This window comes from Aulostomus chinensis, chromosome 5 (assembly GCF_037954235.1).
Source record: "Aulostomus chinensis isolate RoL2024-O1b breed Wild chromosome 5, RoL_Achi_v1.0, whole genome shotgun sequence".
Classification (NCBI taxonomy): Eukaryota; Metazoa; Chordata; class Actinopteri; order Syngnathiformes; family Aulostomidae; genus Aulostomus; species Aulostomus chinensis.
Window position 1 is genome coordinate 21840626 of NC_141324.1, and position 20722 is coordinate 21861347.

The 20722-nt window shown below is 41.3% G+C and overlaps 1 protein-coding gene and 1 long non-coding RNA gene across 5 annotated transcripts in view; one reads left to right on the forward strand and one right to left on the reverse strand.

Annotated features, from left to right (window-relative positions):
• Positions 1–20722, reverse strand: part of astn1 (astrotactin 1) — a 304706-nt gene that overhangs the window by 204499 nt on the left and 79485 nt on the right. The window contains exons 6-9 of one of the 4 annotated variants that reach the window (XM_086203885.1): positions 20028–20177; positions 18272–18424; positions 13319–13486; positions 3615–3699 (exon numbers count right to left, since the gene is read on the reverse strand). In XM_086203885.1, the coding sequence (XP_086060011.1) occupies positions 3615–3699; positions 13319–13486; positions 18272–18424; positions 20028–20177 (556 nt within the window). The remainder of the gene's footprint in view (positions 1–3614; positions 3700–13318; positions 13487–18271; positions 18425–20027; positions 20178–20722) is intronic. The other 3 variants (XM_086203887.1, XM_086203886.1, XM_086203888.1) reach the window with 3 other exon arrangements.
• LOC147261724 (uncharacterized) overlaps positions 1–20722 on the forward strand; it is a 34606-nt gene that overhangs the window by 2253 nt on the left and 11631 nt on the right. The window contains exons 2-4 of the long non-coding RNA XR_015115838.1: positions 1–867; positions 996–1966; positions 5831–5909. The exon at positions 1–867 is cut by the window's left edge and continues 1149 nt beyond it. This is a non-coding gene — a long non-coding RNA (uncharacterized LOC147261724). The remainder of the gene's footprint in view (positions 868–995; positions 1967–5830; positions 5910–20722) is intronic.

The following is a 20722-nucleotide window of genomic DNA, read 5'->3' on the forward strand; positions in this document are numbered from 1 at the left end:
CAGGCAGGCCCAGACTAATGCCAGGAGGCAGAAGTGAGAAAGGGAGAATGATGGAGATTAATGGGGAGAGGCAGCTTGGGGACTAAATAGTCTGCAAAGTGTGTAAGGAGGAGAAGTGACAGGGGCCCGATGTCATTCTGAGCAAACTCCTCTACTACTGTAAGCAAAATGAACATCAAGCACAAGAGGAGTGGCTTCCGTGCCACAGGCTGTGGTCATTAAAGATTTAAGTCACCCTCGGACGTCCACTCTGTCACACAGTGACAGAGATACAGGCAGAGCACCATGAGGAAATGAGATACAGAGGTACACAGCAGGGTGGGCCGAGGGGGGCACTTTATGATGCCTCAAAATCCAGGCAAACAAATCACATTTGGAACATGCCACAGGATACAGAGGCAAAAAAAAAGATTGGAGGTGTTGCAGACAGGAGTTTGGCACGATCTTTCTCTGTCATCGCAAGTTTCCTGTTGTGTTAACCTTCCCTGCGTGCAACAAAAATGTTTTGAAGTGGAAGTAAAACTCAGTGACAGGCTACTACAAACGACGCATATCAGGCAGTTATCGTGATAATATAATAACATGGCTGCGGAATTTGCAACTTAATTTGTAGGAGGGACGTCATACTTTGGTATGCGTCAATATCAGAATGCAACATGACGTTACATCCTTTTCCTAGTACCTCAAGTACTGAAGGTCCATTAGCAACTCGTGGAATGATAGCGGCAAGCGCAAGGCCAGTGACAGCTCTGCCTGTGGATGTTGTGAAGATGTGAAACAAAGCCTGAGACTGTGGGGACGACACAGAGAGAGTGGCTCAGCTTGTTAAGAGGATGCACTAACTGCGAAAAACGTCCACATCCTGTTGTAAGTCTGTAACTCCAAAATTCAGACATTACGAGAGGAGAGTTCTGGAGCATCAGTTCTTCTATTGGTAGGTTTCTCACTAAAAAAATGTTTTAAGTTTTTGCTTATGGTTTCTTTCACTACTTAAGAGCCAGACTCAGGAAAGTCTGCCCAAGAACCGCTGCCTGCCTTCAAGACACCTGAAAGCTGAGCTCCACCGCTGCTGCCCTCATTGCTCGGCCACCCACAGAGCTCTCCCACTGAGGAGCTGTGCGAGGAGAACCGGCATTAAATCACACCTTCGATCCAGATGAGGGGAGCTCATCTTGCTAAATACCATTGGAGTTGGTGTTTGATGACGTTACACAAATTTAATTTACAATCCAGCTCTGATTTATTAATACGAAAAAACATTACACGACCTGAATGTTATATCATTCATTCAGTGATTCATACTAGATGCTGATCAGGTTTTTATCGTATTCATATTTTCATTTGATCTTTTAGACGCGTTTATCCAGCTTGGCAACGTTGTTTATTTAAAGATTTGTAGAGATTTTATTCCAATTCTATTGTGTTTATGTGTCACTGTGTATTGAACAAAAAGCTCCTCCGAACAGATTGCCCCTGGGTTATTAACTAAGTTGTTTGCATTGTATTGTAATCATTTGTTTCATCTCATGTTCCTCCCTTGTGTGTCCTGTTCCATGTAGTTTTGGTGTTTGGGGGTATAGCTGTAGTTAAATGCTCTCATTTATCACTGATTTGTGCATCTGTGTGTTCCTCATTGCAGGACTAGGAGGTCCCTATACAAAGCACAACTTCGTTCCTGCATTTAGTATGATGCAAATTAGCAGATAAATAAACACAGCGACACGAAGCGCCTTGATGTCAGTAGAAACACAAACTCACTTAAATCTACCTTCTGAAACAGGCTTTTATCTTATTAATATTCATAGATTTTTCACCTTCACCAAGGACGTTTACTTCTCATTGCTGTTTGCTTGTTTTTTCTGTCAGCAGGATGAAGAAAAACTGAAAAGCTGAATTGTGTGAAATTTTTCGGCAGCTGTGGTGCATTCACCAATGAGGAATCAGTTCAGTCCTGGGACAGATCCAGGTATTGTTCCTGTGTTAACATTATAAATTTGGATTTTCTTGTTTCTACAATTCTACAATTTCATTTAGCAGACGCTTTTGTCCAAAGCGACGTACAACACAAGCAAGAATTTAGACTTAATTAAGGAAAAGTCCATAGGAAGCGCAAAAGTGCTTCAGTTGTGATTTGGTCACAGGTACTGCCATCTAGTGGCAGGAGAAGTGTCGCCCCCCCCTCCCTTTTTTTTTTTTTTTTGACACACATACAACATCACACAACACAGTTAGTGCTACACAATCACTAAGTGGTGGGTCTTGGACCCTCTGACTTATTCTACCCCACAGGACAAAGAGGAGAAGAGTCAGGTTAAGTGCCTTGGTGCTCTCTGAACAACTGAGTCTTCTTGTTTTGTTTTCCGCGTGTAGTAGGCTAAGCTAACGTTTACTATTATGTCAGTAGAGCTGTGCCTATGACTGCCATGTTTTTGTAACTGACAGATGGGCTTTTATATTGTTGACCAGATACATATTTTCTTCCACATAGAGATGCATACAAAATTGTTACTCTGATTAGTGTACGGTCAGCAAAGTGCCAGTGTGGGAGGATTTTGCCCACAATACTGTATGTTCAATGAAGCACATAAGCATATAAACATCCGTCAAGAGTGTAATATAACGTCAAAGCTGCCATCGTGTTATGTTGTATCGATGGGCAGATGTAGTGAGCACATTGTACATACTAAAATGAGCTAAATTGGCTGTAATTTGCTGGAGTTACATCAGTTAGCTTATGTGGCTAGTAAGCTAAGCTAACGTTTACTTAATTCCTTGTATTTCCGTGACTGACTGATGAGTCTTCATATCAATGACCAGGTGTGTGTGGTAGAAAAAGGATGGATGGGTGGAAGGTAAACAGCTGTCTGGTCAAAACTGTGAAAACTTACTGTACCATACCTGAACATTCCGCCTCCCTCCCTCTGTGAGTTGCTGTCCATTGTGCAGATTATTGAACATCTCCTTAAGTCTAACCTCCCTGACATGGTTGGTAATTTCCAGTTCTTCGTTTGTGCATTTCTTAGCAAGATAGTGTTGTGTATAACAATGAGGCTCTGGATTTTGAGATTAAAATTTGAAAATGAATAAATAGCCCTTGTTAAAGAACGAGGTTACAGAGTTTGAAAGATGTGATTGTGATCAGACTGGGCGGATCTCTTAAAATGATGTTATTGCATCACATTAAGATTCAGGGCTGTCTGGACTGGCAGATAAGAATCGGAACATCTCATCCTGTGTAGAAAGTTTTGGAAACAGCTTTATTAGTGGCTGCCAAAACCATCACGTTAAATGCGAACTAATTACAACGTGCTGTATAAAATTAATGAGTTGCACAATATGTTAGGCTAAACACTTCATAAATGTATACCAATTTATGACTTTATTTTCATAGAAAGTCTGTTGAGAAGTGTTTATAGTTTCCAAGTAAACATCCGCTTGTAAAGCTTTGAAACATTTGTAGTATCACATTTCTTTTTGATTAATGCATCCAAGGAAATCAATTGCCATCCTTGATGTACAATGGGATTCCCTTCACATAAATTCCTTTCCTCTCGTTCCTCTCAGACTGATATTAAGCAATCATAAAGCATGGTGAGCTGTTTGTCATAACTTACCCCTGATTGGGCCCCCACTCACTACGGATACAGAGGTGCTTGTGAACCGGGTCCTTCATGTAACCGTCCAGGCACATGCATTCTCCTGCAGACACAAATGCACCGATTCAGTGGTGTGTTCTAATTCATGGGAGAATTCCCGTCACGAGTCTCTTTGCATTTAACTCACTGGAAGCCATCCTGAGTATTATCCTCTTCAGGGAGTTTGGGTAATCTTCAGTATCTTGTTTTTAATGCGGTAGTTCCAGATTTATTTATTTATTTTCCAGCGACATCAACCATATTATTCATGTTTCTGTGTAAAAACACATGAAGCTTTCTGGCGGGAGCATTTCAATTAGCTTATTTAGATCAGCTTAAAGCAGCTGCTCTAGAAATGGCAGCTAACGAAAGTGATGCTGCTCCTCGTGGTCCATAACAACAGCAAAGGTTTTACTGACATGCTTGGTAAAGGCACCATGGGTTCAACACTGACTCACTCACATATCACACAAACCTTACTGGGTTTACCAGCAGCAAATTTTTTTTTTTTTTTGGGGGGGGGGGGGGGGGGCTGTTTTCTCAATTCTGCACTTACAAGTCCAAACTAAAGAGCTCAATTAAATGCTCCGAGCATAACCTATTACCACTTTTTTGGGGGGTTTACAACACAGTACACTCACAATTGAATTTAATAAAACATAGTTATGCATCAGTGTATGACACAATACAACAAAAAAGTATTTTGACACAAAATAAACTGTTAGAAACTAAAGCTTTTGTAGTTCTTTTCATTAGTGGGTAGGGGGAATGGTGTTGTTATCCATTAAGAGCCCATTTAAAATCAGCCGGGCAGACAAACTATTTAATTCAGTTATGTTTGAGGAGTGTAATTTGAAATGTTAGTCCGTCTTGTTGATAGGGAACAAAAAGCTTTTTCAGAATACATAATACAATGACTCTGTCGTGAAACTAATGGCAGATTTCCGGGCTGACTAACACAAGCCTGTTCGCAGCTAAGTAGCATGTGGCCTGATAGCTTGTCAACGCTGCAAGTTTCTAGCAGTGCTCATTTACCAAAACACCTGAACTTTAAGTGCGTGTGTGTGACTTCAAAATACTGTTGAAGTACTGTTCTCCATCTATTTTCACCCACTTCCTGAAATAAAATGGAGGAGGTCATCGAAAAAACAATGAGTTCTCCTCAGTAATCTGGCTGATCACGCTGGAAGAATGTCAGCTGTTAAAAGTTATGATCTGTAGACAAGTTAGTGCTTCATATTTCATACTACAAATTACCAGTGAGTGTAAGCTTTGATCCTTATTGTAAAAAAGAAAAAAAGCAAATGCTTACTTCTTTAGCATTTGCTGAAAATGAAACAGCCCCCCTACATGCAACTAACTCCCTATCGCCAGGTGTCAGGCTCTGGAAAGAGATCCCAGGAGAGCAACGGCTACAGTGACTCACTGTCACATCCCGAGGAACGAAGAGGTATGACAAGACAAGATGCTCTGGCACCAGCGAGTTGCGGCTAAAATTACCCCCTAATCAACGACACCTTTAACTGAACGAGAAGAGATGGCATCAGTCTCCCAAATCACCAGCGCGCAGTCCTGAGGCAAGATTTTAGGACAACTGCGAATAGAATCACATACAGTACCCTCTCATCTATAAAGCTTTAAGATATCTGGAAACATCTCCTCAACCAACAAGAAGCATGATGGCTTCTATCACTCGCTGTTTAAAAAGAGAGAAAGACAGAGACGAAAGAAAGAAACTATACAACTTCACAAACTGGACAAGAAATCACCGGTGAGGAGATGTGGATTCACGTGGTCTCCATGCATCCTCAATAAGGGAAGTCTTTTTAGTGAAGAACACTGAAGCATCAGCTTTTTGTTCTGCTGTCAGCTCCCTGAAGAGATGTCGGCCTTGACTTCGCTCCGTAAGATTGATGGGGCCTCACCTTTTCTTTAGAGAGGTACTCAGGGGTAACGTGTACAACATGCTCTGTTCATGCTCAGTAGCAGGCAAGTGAAGGGCACCGGCTTTGGGCTTTTATACATCACTGTTAATGGAAAAGGTCAACTGTCAGTACCTGCCAGGCTAAAGAAAATCACATTCTCCCATTTTTCCTGCTCATGTTCCTTGAACAATATGGAAATGACTGGCGGTTTTTATTCCATCTACATTTGATGCTACATTTGTATTCAGTGGCATATTTGTGTTCTCTCAGGTTGACATCAGACTCATTCAAACTGGAGAGCCAAAGAAAGTTGAGACAAAGTCCCGAGAATCCTCATGGAGGCCGAGAGGTAATCAATGATCATTTTCTGCCATTTCCGATAAATAATCTCGCGCTGCATATCCACCCGTACTGGATAATTAATCAATCGACATCTATTTCCCTTGTCTGCTTGACGAAGCTTCAACTGTTTGATGTGAGGGGAAGAATCAAAGAGAGATTTATTTATTATTTCAGTCCAGTCTACAACTGCACTGTGTAGTGTGTGATGATGTCAAAGTTAGATAAAGATCAGGTTAGACAGAGGAGGAAAGCTTCTGCTGAGATGTAGTCTTGTTGAGGTGAAGCAATAGTTCAAGCTTTAGCCAATATCGCTGAGGGTTTTTTTCAATCCATATAAATCCTGTCCGAACAATTTTTTGTAACTATTAATCATTTAGAGCGGCAAACATTGAGGAAAACATTCTCGAAATAATCAGCAGCACCAAACTCTTCTAGATCAGCTGATCAACAGTCACCTCTGAAGATTCGTCTTACTTCTCTGTAATGAGGCTGAATTTAAAGGGCAAAATACGCTGCTTTCTCTAGATCATTTATGGCCTCCGTCCAGATGCAATTATTTATTTATCTCCCCCCCCGAAATATCACCTGACTGATGTTACCATAGGAATGTGAAGCTGCCTCCCCACATATGCTGCGCTCTCACTTGGCTGATTTCACAATCCTTCCCCTGGCAGCACTCCCGACATGCATGGACGTAATTGCTACTTTGCTGCTGTGTTAAATGAGAAGTGAAAGAGCTGAAATGCTTGACATTAGAAAGCCAATTTTATATGTTGATTGACAGTACAGCTTGTGTCCGGTTTAAAAAAGAAAAAAAAGAAGAAAGAAAAAACTAAATGCAAAGCTGGAGCAGCAATGAGATGCAGATTAGTTGTGGGAGCTGCTGAACAATGCTAAAATGCCTCATCTTACATCAGTTGCTGCTTCGTCTCATCCTCGGGTCACGGCACCCAGCTCAAATGGGTTTTACACTTGCAAGGTGTTACATTCCTTAATTGCTCAAAAAATACAATCGCTGAGACAGTTTATAAGTTTTATGCTTTATTTTAATCACATCCTGCCTTGCCCTTTGTTGCCTTTTAAAAACACGATACAAACCAGCAGCCTTTGGGGGAAATCAGGCAGAACGAAATCTACCCATTACCCCCATTGCTAACCTGGAACGGTCCATCTATAGTGGGGGCAGCAGAGGAAGTATGTTTCCTGTCATGTACTGTTGCAGTTATTCTCCTCATCATGCAGATCTCCATGCATTGATCCATAATGCAGTCACATTAATCAGGTCAGTGTGATGTGAGAGCGTGAGTCTACGGGGATACAGTAGGCTGCCCCCACCACCCGTCTTTGTCGTTCATAAAAATTCCAACAAACACTCCCGTAAAGAAAAGAGCCCACATAACATTAAGCCCCCGAAAGCTTTAAGGCTTCGCGGGGAGGGAGAGGCTGTGCGTTACAACATCCACCATCTCTTTTAACGTGTGTGAGGAAGGAGCACAGATATTGTCACAGCCCATCTCAGTTTTCATCAGTATCTTTTCCAGCAGAAAAGAGGATTGGATTTAAGCTATCTATAGCAGCTCTGCAATCTCCCCCTGCAGCCCACACACTCATGCAGACAAGGCAGGCGCACACGCACTATGGATTCATTACTGTAGGAAGGCAAGAGACCAAAAAAAACTCCACTAACACTGCAGGTTCTGCTGGGCTGGACGGGAGTGTCACTTGGATGGGTGAGGCTGATGACGTGTGGAAAAATGGTACAAAGGCTCCTGAGGGTCCTCACGCAGCTTTGTGTTCTCATCAATCACCACAGTTGTCAATTGTCACTTTGTGGTCTGGTATCAGCCAACTTTAATTGAGAGAACTTAGTCTGAGGAACACGTGTTTATCTGAAGCTGAATCTAAATGTTTAATTGCAAATTTAAATTACTGTTGAAAGAACAAGATTGCTGGTGATGTTTTAAGGCTTATTTGCGTCATTTATTGACCCATAAACTTCTCATATAGAGTGTGAGTTATTTTAGTGGAAGTGACGTCCACAGAGACCAGCAACCCTTCACATCAAGTGATGAAATCAATCAAAATATTTGTGTTTGCGTAAATGCAGCAGGTCCTCGGCTTTATGCAAATGAGCTTCGACCAGCAGACCCGCTCACGTCAGATCAAACCAGGAAGTGCTGATGGAGTATGAAGTGAAACTGTGTCACTTCGTTGCATTTTTTTGCCTCCCGTGTTGTGAGTTAAGACTCGGCCACCATGTTGAAAACAGGGAAGCTCACACAAGGCAGGAGCCTGTCAAAGGCATCGGTGTCACTTGAAAAATATGTCCTGACCTAAAAAAGACCCCCCCCCCCCAAAAAAAATTCTGTAGCACAGTGATTAACATTTACTAAACAAGCAGTTTATATTTTTAATCACTGATAGCTTTTAATGACCTTTCCTCAACACATTCCAGGAGGAATAAATATTTAATTCACTACTTTGTTCATCAAATGTCATTTTATTGATCGAATGCAAGTCATTTCATGAAACTCTCATTGTGCTGCTTTTGATGAAGCGCTGTTTGCAACATGTGATGCTATTGTTTTATCACCCAGGCCTAAAACCTACGAATTATTTGAATTATTGATGAGAGAAACTGAAAATAACCGCACATATCTACGCATCAATGGGGTTAAAAAAAAAAAAAACTGGACTCAGGAAAATATATTAAAGGAAAAATAACATCTTGGTGTGTTTTGCATGCGCCTGCATCATTACCGGAAGATTTGGAAGAAGGGAAGACGGAAATATGATCACTGGCAGAGAGCGTGATAAAGAGCTTGTTAAACAACAAAATCGTCTACAATTCTGTTTTATCAGCACGCTGTTCTCATCATTTGGAAGTTGAACGCTCTTTCTTGGCTGAATAAAACATAGGGCTCTTATTTCAAGCGTGAGCCTCATGTCCTGTAATGATTAACGCACTGCTTCGTATCCTTAAGAGCCGTGTGTTTCCTGTGGAGTCTATACGGGATGTGATGTCTCCTCCATATTTGTTTGTGCTGGGAGTTTCACGGTTGTTGCCGGGTCGGCGAAAGTTCAAAGACACGTTCCGCAATCGCAACCAAATTTATTTCTATCCACCGTCAATTTAGAAAGTTTTCAGTCAGTATGCGGCATCACACTCACCCATCAGCGGTTGAGCCATCGCAACCCAAGATTCCACAATCCCTGGCAGCTACATTATTCATCAACGTCTCACTTAGGTATTCAGCTGACAGCCTCTACAAGAAATTTTACAAGTGCAAAGATATCAGTTGGAAGCGGTTGTGTGATTTCGCAGAGTTCCTGCTCCAATCCCTCGTTCATGCACGCAGCTACAGTCAAAGACGACAAGACATTCTTGTGTTGAATGAATAAAAAACAACAACAACAACATTTTCATACGAGAAAGGATTGCATGGAATAAATATGAGAATAATGTAAATGAAATGTGTGCACGAGCGAGTGTGAGGTTACGTTAAGAACAAATAGTCCACGAATGTCTGACCATAGATTCAAAAATATAAATAAAACAAATCCCAAAGAGCAGAGGAGGGAAACCGAGGTTCACCATGAGAGCAGTTGCCAGCATGTTTGTGAGGACTCCCGGGGAACATGTCATGACATGTCATGACATGTCATGTCATAGAAATCTGATATTAATATTTGATGTGCTTAATATACAGGAGCTGGTCCGGATAAAGAGATAAAGAGGTGTGAAAGAGCAACAAAATTAAAACGCTTATTGTTGGTTGATCTCCTGGAGGTATTAATTCATACGCAGGCGGACACGTGCCACGTGTTCTTATATACATGTTATTTACTACAGTGGCAGAGTGACGCTTGTCAGCAAGAAGAGCTCAGTACATTTATTGTTTTAGAGCAAATTAAAAACTTAGGGAACAGCAGCTTGCAGGGATTTACCATTTTTTTGATACAGCTCTATCAATAAATTTAAAAAACACCTGAATAAGAAGCATAATACCGTGACTGCGATGCCTTTTGTCCGTGGTAGAATTCTTTTTAAGCATAAAAAAACAACCTGAAGAGCCTTAAAACCTGCGAACACGCCCTCATCACTAGAACGCCAGTTAGTTTGCTTTATCAGTTACGGCTTTTTGTGTGTTAAATATGTCGTATAAAACTATTCAGGCAGAACAAGAGCAGCTTTTTATAAGAAGCATCGTGTTTTATTTATTTACAGTTTGACCTTTTCATTACATTTTATTGTCTCTTCTTGCATGACAGACGTGAGGGTTGCCTCTACTCAGAAGTGTTCTTGGTCGCCCAGCGGTCGTGCATTCAACACGTTTACGATTGCTACAAACGCGTCTCAGAAGATATCTGGATTTTCTGTTTTTTTGTTTGTTTTTTTGACTGTTTGCAGCAACAATGTCTTCTATCTTTCTTATAAAATATGAATTTAATCTGCACTTGGCCTTTTTGAAAATAATGCCATATCAGCGTTTGTCAACTTTAGAGGAAAAAGGAAGAGTTGCTCAAACTAAAGAAGGGCTATCATCTTAGTCAGGAAGACAGACGGTGGTGAGGAGAGGAAAGAATCAAAGAAAAAAAAAGTGACAACTACGGCAGTTTGTTGGGGCCAAAAACACATGAAGATCGCGTCGAGATGCATCCCTACTCTAAATGCTACATCATTTCTCCATGAATCACCTCCAGTGCTTTACAGATAATGATGGTCTGAATCTTTACACCCCAATTATCTTCTGTAATCGAGTTTATCATTTATTTTATTTATCAAATTTCACTCAGACGTTTCATTCAGTCTAAACTAGATGTGGCGTGTTGAGACTGATAGAGTCGGTTGGTGGTGGAGACATGAACTAATTGATCAGCTCCACAGATGGACACAGAGAGACGGAGGAAACAAGGTTGAGTGCTCCAGGCAATCTTTTCCTCCATCTCAAGCCCTGAAGCTTGTTAAGAGTTCGGAGACATGGTCACACCTCTAAACAAGACGTCTTCATACAGCCGCTGCATGCGTCTGTCTTTTGATTACTTGATCAAGAGACAGTATTGAAGGCGTTCAGGGCCACAGGGACTGATAATAACTGTTCAGGCTGGAGGCGCACTGCAGGACTAGCACTGATACTTGGACCAACACTGGTAATGAGTGGATAAACAACAAAACATTGCTCAGTGATGCATAATGTTAAGAGCTTTGCTTCAGTAACTGTTTAAATACGTCTTATCTGACTTTTATGAGCCGAGGATAAGCTTGGGCTTTTTTTTCTCACGTTTGACCTCACGCCACACCAAGATGTGTAGTAACTGTAGAAGAGTGTGCTGATGTTAGTGTTTCCTTTCTCTGCTAAGCTAACTTGAAACTGTTTTAACAGAGTGCATCCACACAGAGGCGCTGTAGAGTTGACTGGCTGTTGGGTCCACAGGTTTTCTTAGCGTGTCATGTCCTTTTTCGGATTGAATTTTGGTAGAATTTTCTGACACTTCTAGAAGTAAAGTTCCATTTTCCAGCTTTGGAAAATGGATTATTAGGATCAATATCTGTCGGACACCAACCTGCCCGTAGCTGCTGGAATAGGCTCCAGCCCCCCCCCGCAACCCTTAACTGGAATAAGCAGAAGACAATGGATGGATGGATCTGTCGGACACACCCAGCTGTAGCTCATATTCTTGCAGTAACAGAAAGCCACATGGTCTTTATGGACAAAGACACAGATGATGATCAAAAGTCCAGTCAAACACTTGTAGATGCTCCGGATCATTTCACGTAACAGATTTGAAAGACATGCCGACTTCTTCTTTTTTTTTTTTCAGTATTTACAGTGAACGTCATGCAACTGTTTGTATCATCCAGAAGTTGCTCCTGGCCAAACTTGATCCCTTAATTTGGTTGTTTTCTAATGAGGTCTAACTTGAATTCTTTATGAATGTACAAGCTCTAAAATACTGCTTTTGTTGCTACTTGGTTTATGTTGCTTTAATCGACAATTTTTTTTTTAAAAACTTTTTTGCTAATTTGTCAGTGCTGGAAATGAAACCATCAACGATACCTTGTGGTGGTAAAAGAGAAGGATGAGGCACGCTCAGCGGAGGGTGAAGGGAAAGTGTCAAAACTGCACATGGAGCAGTGACACCAACTGCAGCAGCTGGTGTCAGGGTGGGGAGTGGGAGTGAGAGTGGGTTGGCAGGACAGAAACTATGAGGAGGTGGAGAGGGGGTGCTCACTCGTGCAAGCTTTAATGGAGACATGAAAGCTGACAGAAATCAGGCTGAGGACAAACAAGCTGGGCTGATTTCATTTTATGAGATTCTTTTTTAAAGAAACCGCAGCAGAGACGACGAGTTTTGTTACTCACTGGTCTAACAGACATAACAAATAATGACCTTGTAATCTTCTTTTCTTCTTTGCCCCCTCCAACAACGCGGCTCTTTTTTCTTTTTTGCCCAGGGACCTGTTACCTCAGGGAAAATAACAGATTGCTAAAAAAAAAAAAAAAAGCCCAATTCACTTCCTTTTTCAATTATGTAACGGCATAATGTTCAGTATAGAATTTTTTTTTTCCTAAGAAAATTTAAACCAACGGGCAAAAACAGGAATATATTGCAAAAGAACCACTCACTGGCAGTTTAACCTTGCATATCTTTCGCAGTCGTCTCCAAACTTTTAAACGCCACAAAGTCCACGAGCTTCAAAAAAAACTAAGAGGAGAGGTCACCGATGACGCGTGCTACCCACACCACGACCACATTTAATGTCCTTTTAAACATCCAAATATGTCTGGATATGGAATGGCTTTTAATTTGCATTTGTTGTTAAATATGTTAATATGTCGAGGAACTCATATACAAGAAATACATTCTTCCTAATTTAAGCTACAAAGCTGTTTTTTTTGTTTTTCAAATAGTATTTCATGAAGTTATGTCCTGTCTTACATGCTTTTATTTCAGTGTGGACCCCAGCAAGTTGTTTTTGCATTGCCAAATGCATACACCGGCTACTTTTATTGTTCCTGTGTGAAATACGATTTTTTTCTTCTTCTTGCTCCTTTTCAAACAGACAGTGTATGAAGCCGATTGCGTTCGGATCAAAGTATCTTTTTTTTTTTTTTTTTGCAATGGCAAATTTGAAATAAGCAAAGAAAGAAAAAGGGATCTAGAAAAAGGGAAAGCGATGTAAAAGTAGATGGCATCATTATTCTTAAGCATTTACTTGATACCATACACCAACAGCCACACTTGTCAATATGCTAGTCAGTATCCTGCTCAGCTGCCATAACTGTTGGAAAAGCTCATGGAAGCGAGTCGAGCCAGAGGGGCAGGGGGTTGTTCACATTTAGTCATAATTAATAAGGTTTCCATGGTAACAATCATGGTGCGGTGGGGAAATGACAACTCTCTCGTTCTCACCTGTCTCTGGGTCACATTGGTGCTCGCAGGGGTCCAAGAGGCGTCTACCACACAGCTCGTTCACCCAGGGCCCGCTGGCATTCTGCTGGTAGTAGAGCAAGATCTGAGCTGGGTTCAGCCAGTCAGACGCATCCAATTGGCTCCCCTGCAGCAAAATGAACCTTGATCCTGAGGAGGATGGATGGAGGGAGAGAGAGAGAGAGAGAGGCACACATCACAGGATAAGATGACACGGTTGGGAGAAATGATGAATGGAAAGAAGGGGAGATGGCAGAGGGATGACAGGTGTGGAATAGTCAGGAGAAAAATGAGAGAATAAAAAATAGTGTAGTTACTGAAAAAAAAACATCCATCTAATAAGTTCAATAAATCCAATAACTGCAGATTTTCAAGAATTAAAACAGATTTAAAATAGATCTGAAAAGAGAAAGAGAAACAAAGGAGAATTATTTGAATTTCTACTAAAATATCTTCAGAAAAAGAAAATGACGACAAGCAGGATGTTAAACTGATTTACACTGCAAAGGACGGCGAAGCTTTTGAGGAAAAAGAGCAGGGGAGGATACAGAATGAACACTCAGAATTAACCATTTGATAAAACAAAGACAATTTATTTAGTTTAATTAATAAAAGAAATACACCAGCAAGGATTCAACTTGAACCTGTCCTTCGCATCAAACTTGTCAAAAAAAAGAAAACTTTTCAAACTAATCGTGAAAGAAGAAGAATTTTATTTCGGATCATTAAAGTCAGAGCTGACAGCTGCAAATCTGACAAGAATCCAAAACTGTGGGAAAGATTTTAATGAAGCAATACCTGGCACAACAAGACAAACATTTTTGTTGGTTATTTTTATCAGTAACCTCAGGCAACCAGCTGACGCTTCCACTGTGATGAGACGAAGGCAAACGCATTAAACCTTCTGCTGGTGAGGAGAAATACAAGTCTGATTGTTGAGTGCGCATATACATCCTGGGGTTTGGACAGATGCGCGCCTTGATAATCATTGTGAAGTGTGGGCCGCCATATGTAGCTAAAGTACGTTTTATTGAGAATCTTGCAGACTGGTCTGGTTTGCGCTTGTGGGTTTGAGTTCTAAACTTATAGGGAGCTATTTTAATCGTGGCGCTTGTCCTCTAAACACCAAAATGAAGCTGAGCACGCCCCACATGCGCGGGGCGCATCGCTCCATCCGTCATACATCACTTAAATAGAGCCCACAGTGTTGTCAGTCCTCCCTGATACAGCCGATGTCTGTTCTTATCACGGAATACTGCTTGTTTAGAGCAGACGGCACAAGGATTAAAGCCATACTTGACCACAAAAGTGGATTTCACCTTTCAAGTACTCACAAATTTGTGTCGTGTGCTCACAAAGATGTGTTTTTTTTAACCACTGCATCACTTCTTTATGACTCCAGAACACAGAAGGGGCCACCCACGTGAGCAGTAGCGGTAGCTTGAAGCTTAAAGCAACTCTCTGCTAGCAAAGCAAAACTGTCCAAAAATGTCCATTTACAAACTCTCAAGAGCACTGACCAGTACAATCCACATTTTCCTCATCCAGCCACATGCTCAGTAGGCCACAAAATGTGATTTCAACAAACACAATCAAACCATAACTGCTCTAAAACAAGCCATGAACCAGACGTCCATTACTTTATTTGTTATTTGCTTAAAACAAAGTGGATATTTGAGCATACGGCTGGATAAAAGAGACCTTGATTATACCGGATGCAAGAGGGGGAAAGACAAATTCGTGAGACATCTATCTGAGCCATCTGAAACATCTATTTGTGACTTTTTTTTTTTTTAACTTTTGTTTCTCTAGCTTGACAGTAACGAATTTATATGCCTGGAAGAAAATGACCCACAACAGCACAACAACGGTCTAGTTTCCATTCTAGTATGACAAAGTTTAACCAAAGTTTCAGACAGTGGATAAAAGCAAATGTGACTATGCATGTTTCCCTCCATTTCTGTAGCATTGCTATTAGCCTGTCTCACTTCCTCATCAAAGACTGTGTGGAAGCGCATTAATTAGTTATGGTTTACTATCATAATCAAAAAATTGATTGGACATTAGTTTGTTATTGAGAGATTATCAAAAGTTCGCTCGTGTCATTGAACAGTTTGTGCTCCAATATTAAAACAGCTCAGAATCAAATATTTGCACAAAAAAAAGCAAAAAAAAAAAAAAAGCAAAGAATTTGTTTTTAACTTTGCCATGTCCATCTATCTTTTTGAATGTGCTGCTTCCACATACCAGCACAATACTCATTAAAATACCTGAATGGAAACAAGGACACCGGATCCGACAGGTGCCAGCATGATGCGGGATACCAAGACATGTCTGCAGTATGAGCTCCGCAGAGACAGTAGCAACACTGTTCATTGGCTGAAGCCTTGTCCATTTGCAAACGTGGGGCCGTGCTCGGCATTCAATACCCAAAACATATTTAATGACTTGTGGGTAGCCTCTGAGCCCTCTAGTTAGTGGCATAGCCTTTCCATGATCCCTTTAAAACTAAAACTTTCACTGCAAACGGCCAGTCCTAATTGTGAAGAATCAAAATTCTTTCTGAAAAAGTTTCAGAAACTAATAAGCACTTTTACACACTTTTTCGCTGATTTGTAGATACATTTGTTGCCTTTTATGTAGACCATGGGTTGTTTTTGTTTGTTTATTGCATCAACCGGTCTATAAAGCAGGATTATTAAATATCGATAAAGAAAATCTGGAAACTCTGGATCTGTTGGGTATTACTTTATTTTCATGGAGGCCAAAACACACTGGGAATCAGCAGAGTTGATGAAGTTAATTTAACACTCCTGTGAGAAAGGGAATGTCTGAATACACAGTAGAACCTCCAGTGCTTAGCAACACCATGTGTCAGAACCGGATGAAACACGTTCAGGTTTGAACAGCCAGTTTGGTACAATATAATTCAACCCCTTCACAACATGTCAGTGAGAAATATGGCAAACTGGTTCACAGTAGGACCAAGCATTTTTGTAGCATTTTGTTATTGTTTTCTTTGTTTTGTTTTTTGCTGTAGCTGTTGTTTGCCGACAGTAGCAATTAGCATCAGGCTAAATGTACGTTGCTGGCTCTCGCTGCATTCTGGAGTCACAAAGAAGTGATGCAGGAGGGAGAAACAGAACATTTTTTGTGAGCTCAAGACACCTATCGCAGTATTTGTAAGTGCTTCAAAGGCAAAAGCACCTTTAGGGTGAAGTATCACTTTAATGCACTTTCAGCGCAGCCAAGGTTGCCATTACTAAGCTTCGGCGTCTCGTTCCTGTTCACCCTTCCAAAGATCATTCTGTAACACCTGAAAGGTGAGTCTGTGTAATGTTAAGATAAATAAAAATGTACTCCACTGCATGCCATCATATTTCAGTGCACAGGGAATGATTGTATTCATGTCAAAGCCAGTTCAGAAACACATCATCGTCTGGCCATTGGAACCAATGTAGGCAGTGACATCAGTGACATCCCTGCAACATGGGGTGCTTTTTAATATTTTTAGTTTTATAATAATCTAAATTGCAAGTACAAAAACATGCATGCTTAATTCCCTTTTTTTGTTAGACTAAAATGTTCATTGACCCATTTTGAACTCAAAATGCCTCTGGCCTTTTTGTAAATAAGCTCCTAAAACCTGAGTTTTTCCATAAAAATGTGATAGACTTGTTAATGGCAACTAAAACCTTTCTCTCTCTGCCTCTGTAGCAGACAGATTTTATTATATTATTATACTTATGTGTACAAGTACTTCCTCTTCCCTTCTTGTCATTAAAGATGCTTCAAATTCGAATAAAAAAAAACAAACGCCAAAAACGATGATGTTTCATCAAATCTTCAACCCTCAAGGACATCAAAATAAAAGCAATGTAAAACAGAAATACTTTTTTAATAATCTGAGTGCAACAAGTCTCAAACTAGACAAATGTAAGTTTGGTATGACAGCTTTAGAGCCCTATTTTCTATTTCACACTATCTCCAAGTTAATCAGGAAGTAAAGTTGTCCTGTCCTTTATGATGTGCCTTGAACAGCAGCAGATAGTGTCATACCAGGTAAACAAACATATCCTTACGATAACTTCCCCTGATGTGAAAGGCGAGGAGAAAGGCGTGACTCCACATTTCTGGGCATTTCTACACAGTATTTTGAAGGCAGACACATGCGCAGCTGTTGGCATTAATAGCTTCTTTCCCCCAGTGAAAGAATCCAGATTTTCATTTGATTCACCGTGACATCAAATCAAGTCTGATAAGATTGTGGAGGCATTTATGGAAACATTCTAAATCGATCCCAGTTTTGTAATTCAACAGGCAAATTCGCCATCTTTCATCTCTCCTTTCAAAGTTCCCCTCCCTGGACAACTCCCTTGAATTTTAATGTCTCCCTGGCGGACCGACGTCTAACAGCGGAAAGCAGCGGCTCTCTGAATCAAATCAGAACCTCCAGATGATAGATGAGTGAAGCTAGTCACAGTCTATAATACGTCTGGACTGCCAGATCACTCCTGGTGCGGCTGAGAAATGCCAATGAGCCATCAGGAGAGGGGTCCTGAACCCCCTCCTGTTTTTGTTTGAAATTATCATTCCTAAATTCACTATTCCGCGTATAAGAAAGCACAAGGGCAACAATGATGGAGGCTCTGCAGTGGGTGGTCACCTGGGCTCGATGTGCTCTGGTGCTTTGTGGGCACATCTGTTGTGCGGTCTCACATGGGGAGGTAGTGGTCGACATGGCATTTACTTTTGTCTTTCACAGCGCAAAAGCAAATCAGCAAAACACCTGCACTTGCTTTGAGTCTCTTTGAGAGATAGAGAGGGCTGAACTCCCTGGAGAGCTGCTGGAAAATGCCAGCTCAGCCCCCGCACCCCGGGGGCTTGAGCGGCCACAAAAGTTTGGAAAGGCTGCATCCACAATCTGAGGCTTACCGTCAGCAATGAGGTGCTCCGGCACATGTAGGATTACCCGCACCGCGAGGCTGCAGGATAGGTGAGAGGCGTAAACCAGGCTGATCACGCAGCTGATGACACTGATCAGAGTCAGGGTGGTTTTATTGATGGGGCTCCGCGGGGAACCTGCTGCTGGGAACAAACAGCCGAGGAAGGATGGGGGGGGGGGGGGGGGGACAACAAAGAGATGCTGATATGTGAAGCAGTGACCACAAGTTATTTCCCCCGAAACCCCTCTGTACTACACACATGCATGCACACAATTGCACAAACACATACACACTGCCTACACAGAGAGTCGGTTTACAAACAAGCCAAAAAATGGGCTTAGCGCCCATGAAAAGGACCTTTGGATCAAAAACGTCAAGGCTTTGGGAGGTTTAGACGAGGCATGGCTCGGTGGCACTGAAATAAGGTTTTACCTTTGAAGGGTATTAGCATCCACGCTGGGATGTGGGGTGGGGGTGGGGAGTTGGGGATGGGGGCGACATGGGTCTCAATAAAAAATGGTTCACAGGTTCCCTCCCTGCTTCCTTATCTCTTTTAGTCCAGAGTGCAACACAGAAAGTGTTAAGCGTGACCTCATACCCATACTCAGTCACTCACACTCTCTTTCTCTCTCACACACACACACACACACACACACACACAAAATGAAAAAAATCACACACACCGACTTTGAATACAGCCACTCAGACTATACTGAAACTGATTATTTTTCATGAGCAGAATAACTGCAGATTAGATTGTCGCGGTTAAATTCTGGCAAACCTTTATCATTGAAAAATGCCTAGAGCGATACTTTACACAACAGCTAAGGAAGGGTGCTGACCTATTCTACCATTCATCCATATCTGTGTATATATATATATATATATATATATATATATATATATATATATATATATATATAATTTGGCTCATCTGCAGTAAACTGGGATACTTAACGTTCCTGATGCTCACACTCGTCGCTCATTTGGTTTGAAGAACTTTTTTTCAGGCCTTATGAATCATCCTTTCCTTTGGATCTGAACAACATAGTTAGAGCTGTGTTGCATAGCCTTTTGTTCTATTCTTAAACCTGGCTTTAATTAAAGGTGTTGGCTGCACTTCTGGAGGCTTCGCCATGTTTGTGACACCTGTGCACATTACGGAGGAATAATTGGCTTGGAGGCGTCGTAAAGGCTTGTAACGCCTTCTGACAGCAGCCATTATTTTTTTGAGGGCATTGTCGCTTTTTTTTTTTTCTCCCTGTCTCTCTTCCACATCTCATTAATGTACATCAAAGACGCAAGGACATGGCATGCTGACAGATAAAACGTGCTGCACGACTTCACTTTTGACAACACTTGCAAAACACCCTCCTTAGAAATAATATTTGAGTGTAATATTATTTCAAAATATGCCTCAAGATGCAATCAATATCAAAATACAGCACACCGAAACCTCTGATCTTATTGTCTTGTTTCATTTCATTCAACACGAGTGTATGCAGATGCACTGAGATAAATTTTACATGCTCACAAACCACTGTGAAAACACTCGACTCGCACTCACTCACTCACACACACACATACACACACGGATGTTTATGCACAGCCTTCGTTTCAGAAGGAGAAAAATCACGAGCACACAACCATCTGCTATATGCACTGGAAAGGTTACTGGTCATGCGTTGTGGTGATGGTCACAGCCATCAGGCGGCGGTATCAATAAGTGTAGGAGTCCTCCTTACCCCCTGAGCCCCACGCGCTGTTGGCGTTACCGTTTCTCATACCTCGACTCCGGCGGCGACTGCGGTTTGGGTCGGTGTAAAAGGCCAACTGAGGCTCGCTGTCTGCCTCCGTGCCAGAGTCCCCGTCTGGGTTCAAGAAAGTTGAACCCGCTGTTGGATTCACACAAAAAAAAAAAAAAAAAAAAAAAGATAAAAAGATAGAAAAAAATGGTGGGGGAATTTGTCCTCAAGTTGGCCTGACAAAATGGCAGGTAAAGGGCAGCGGGAGTGGAAGATAAACCCGCTGACTTCATTCGGATTCAGCGTGAAAGTTTTAGACCTCTTTCTTTCTTTTCTAACGATTTTTGGTATGAAGTTAAAAAAAAAAAAGAAAAAATTATTGTGTCTCTGAACAAGTGGGTTCTGGTGAACCATTTTATATTCGGAGAGGTTTGAAAAACCAAATGTTGAATCATTTTTCTGAATGATCCCACAGGCTAGCAGAAGTTCTCCTGAGGGAGGTCCTGCACACCGCACCTGTAATAGCCTTTTTAAAAGGAAATAAAAAATATAAACTGCCGCAATTTGAAGGTTCATGTTGTTTGAAGTGCAACAACAACAACAACAGCAACAAAAAAGAAAAATATTAAATCTTGCAAATGCTTTTCTTTGTGATTCCTTTTTTTCACTTGCTAAACCCCTTTAATATTTGGAGT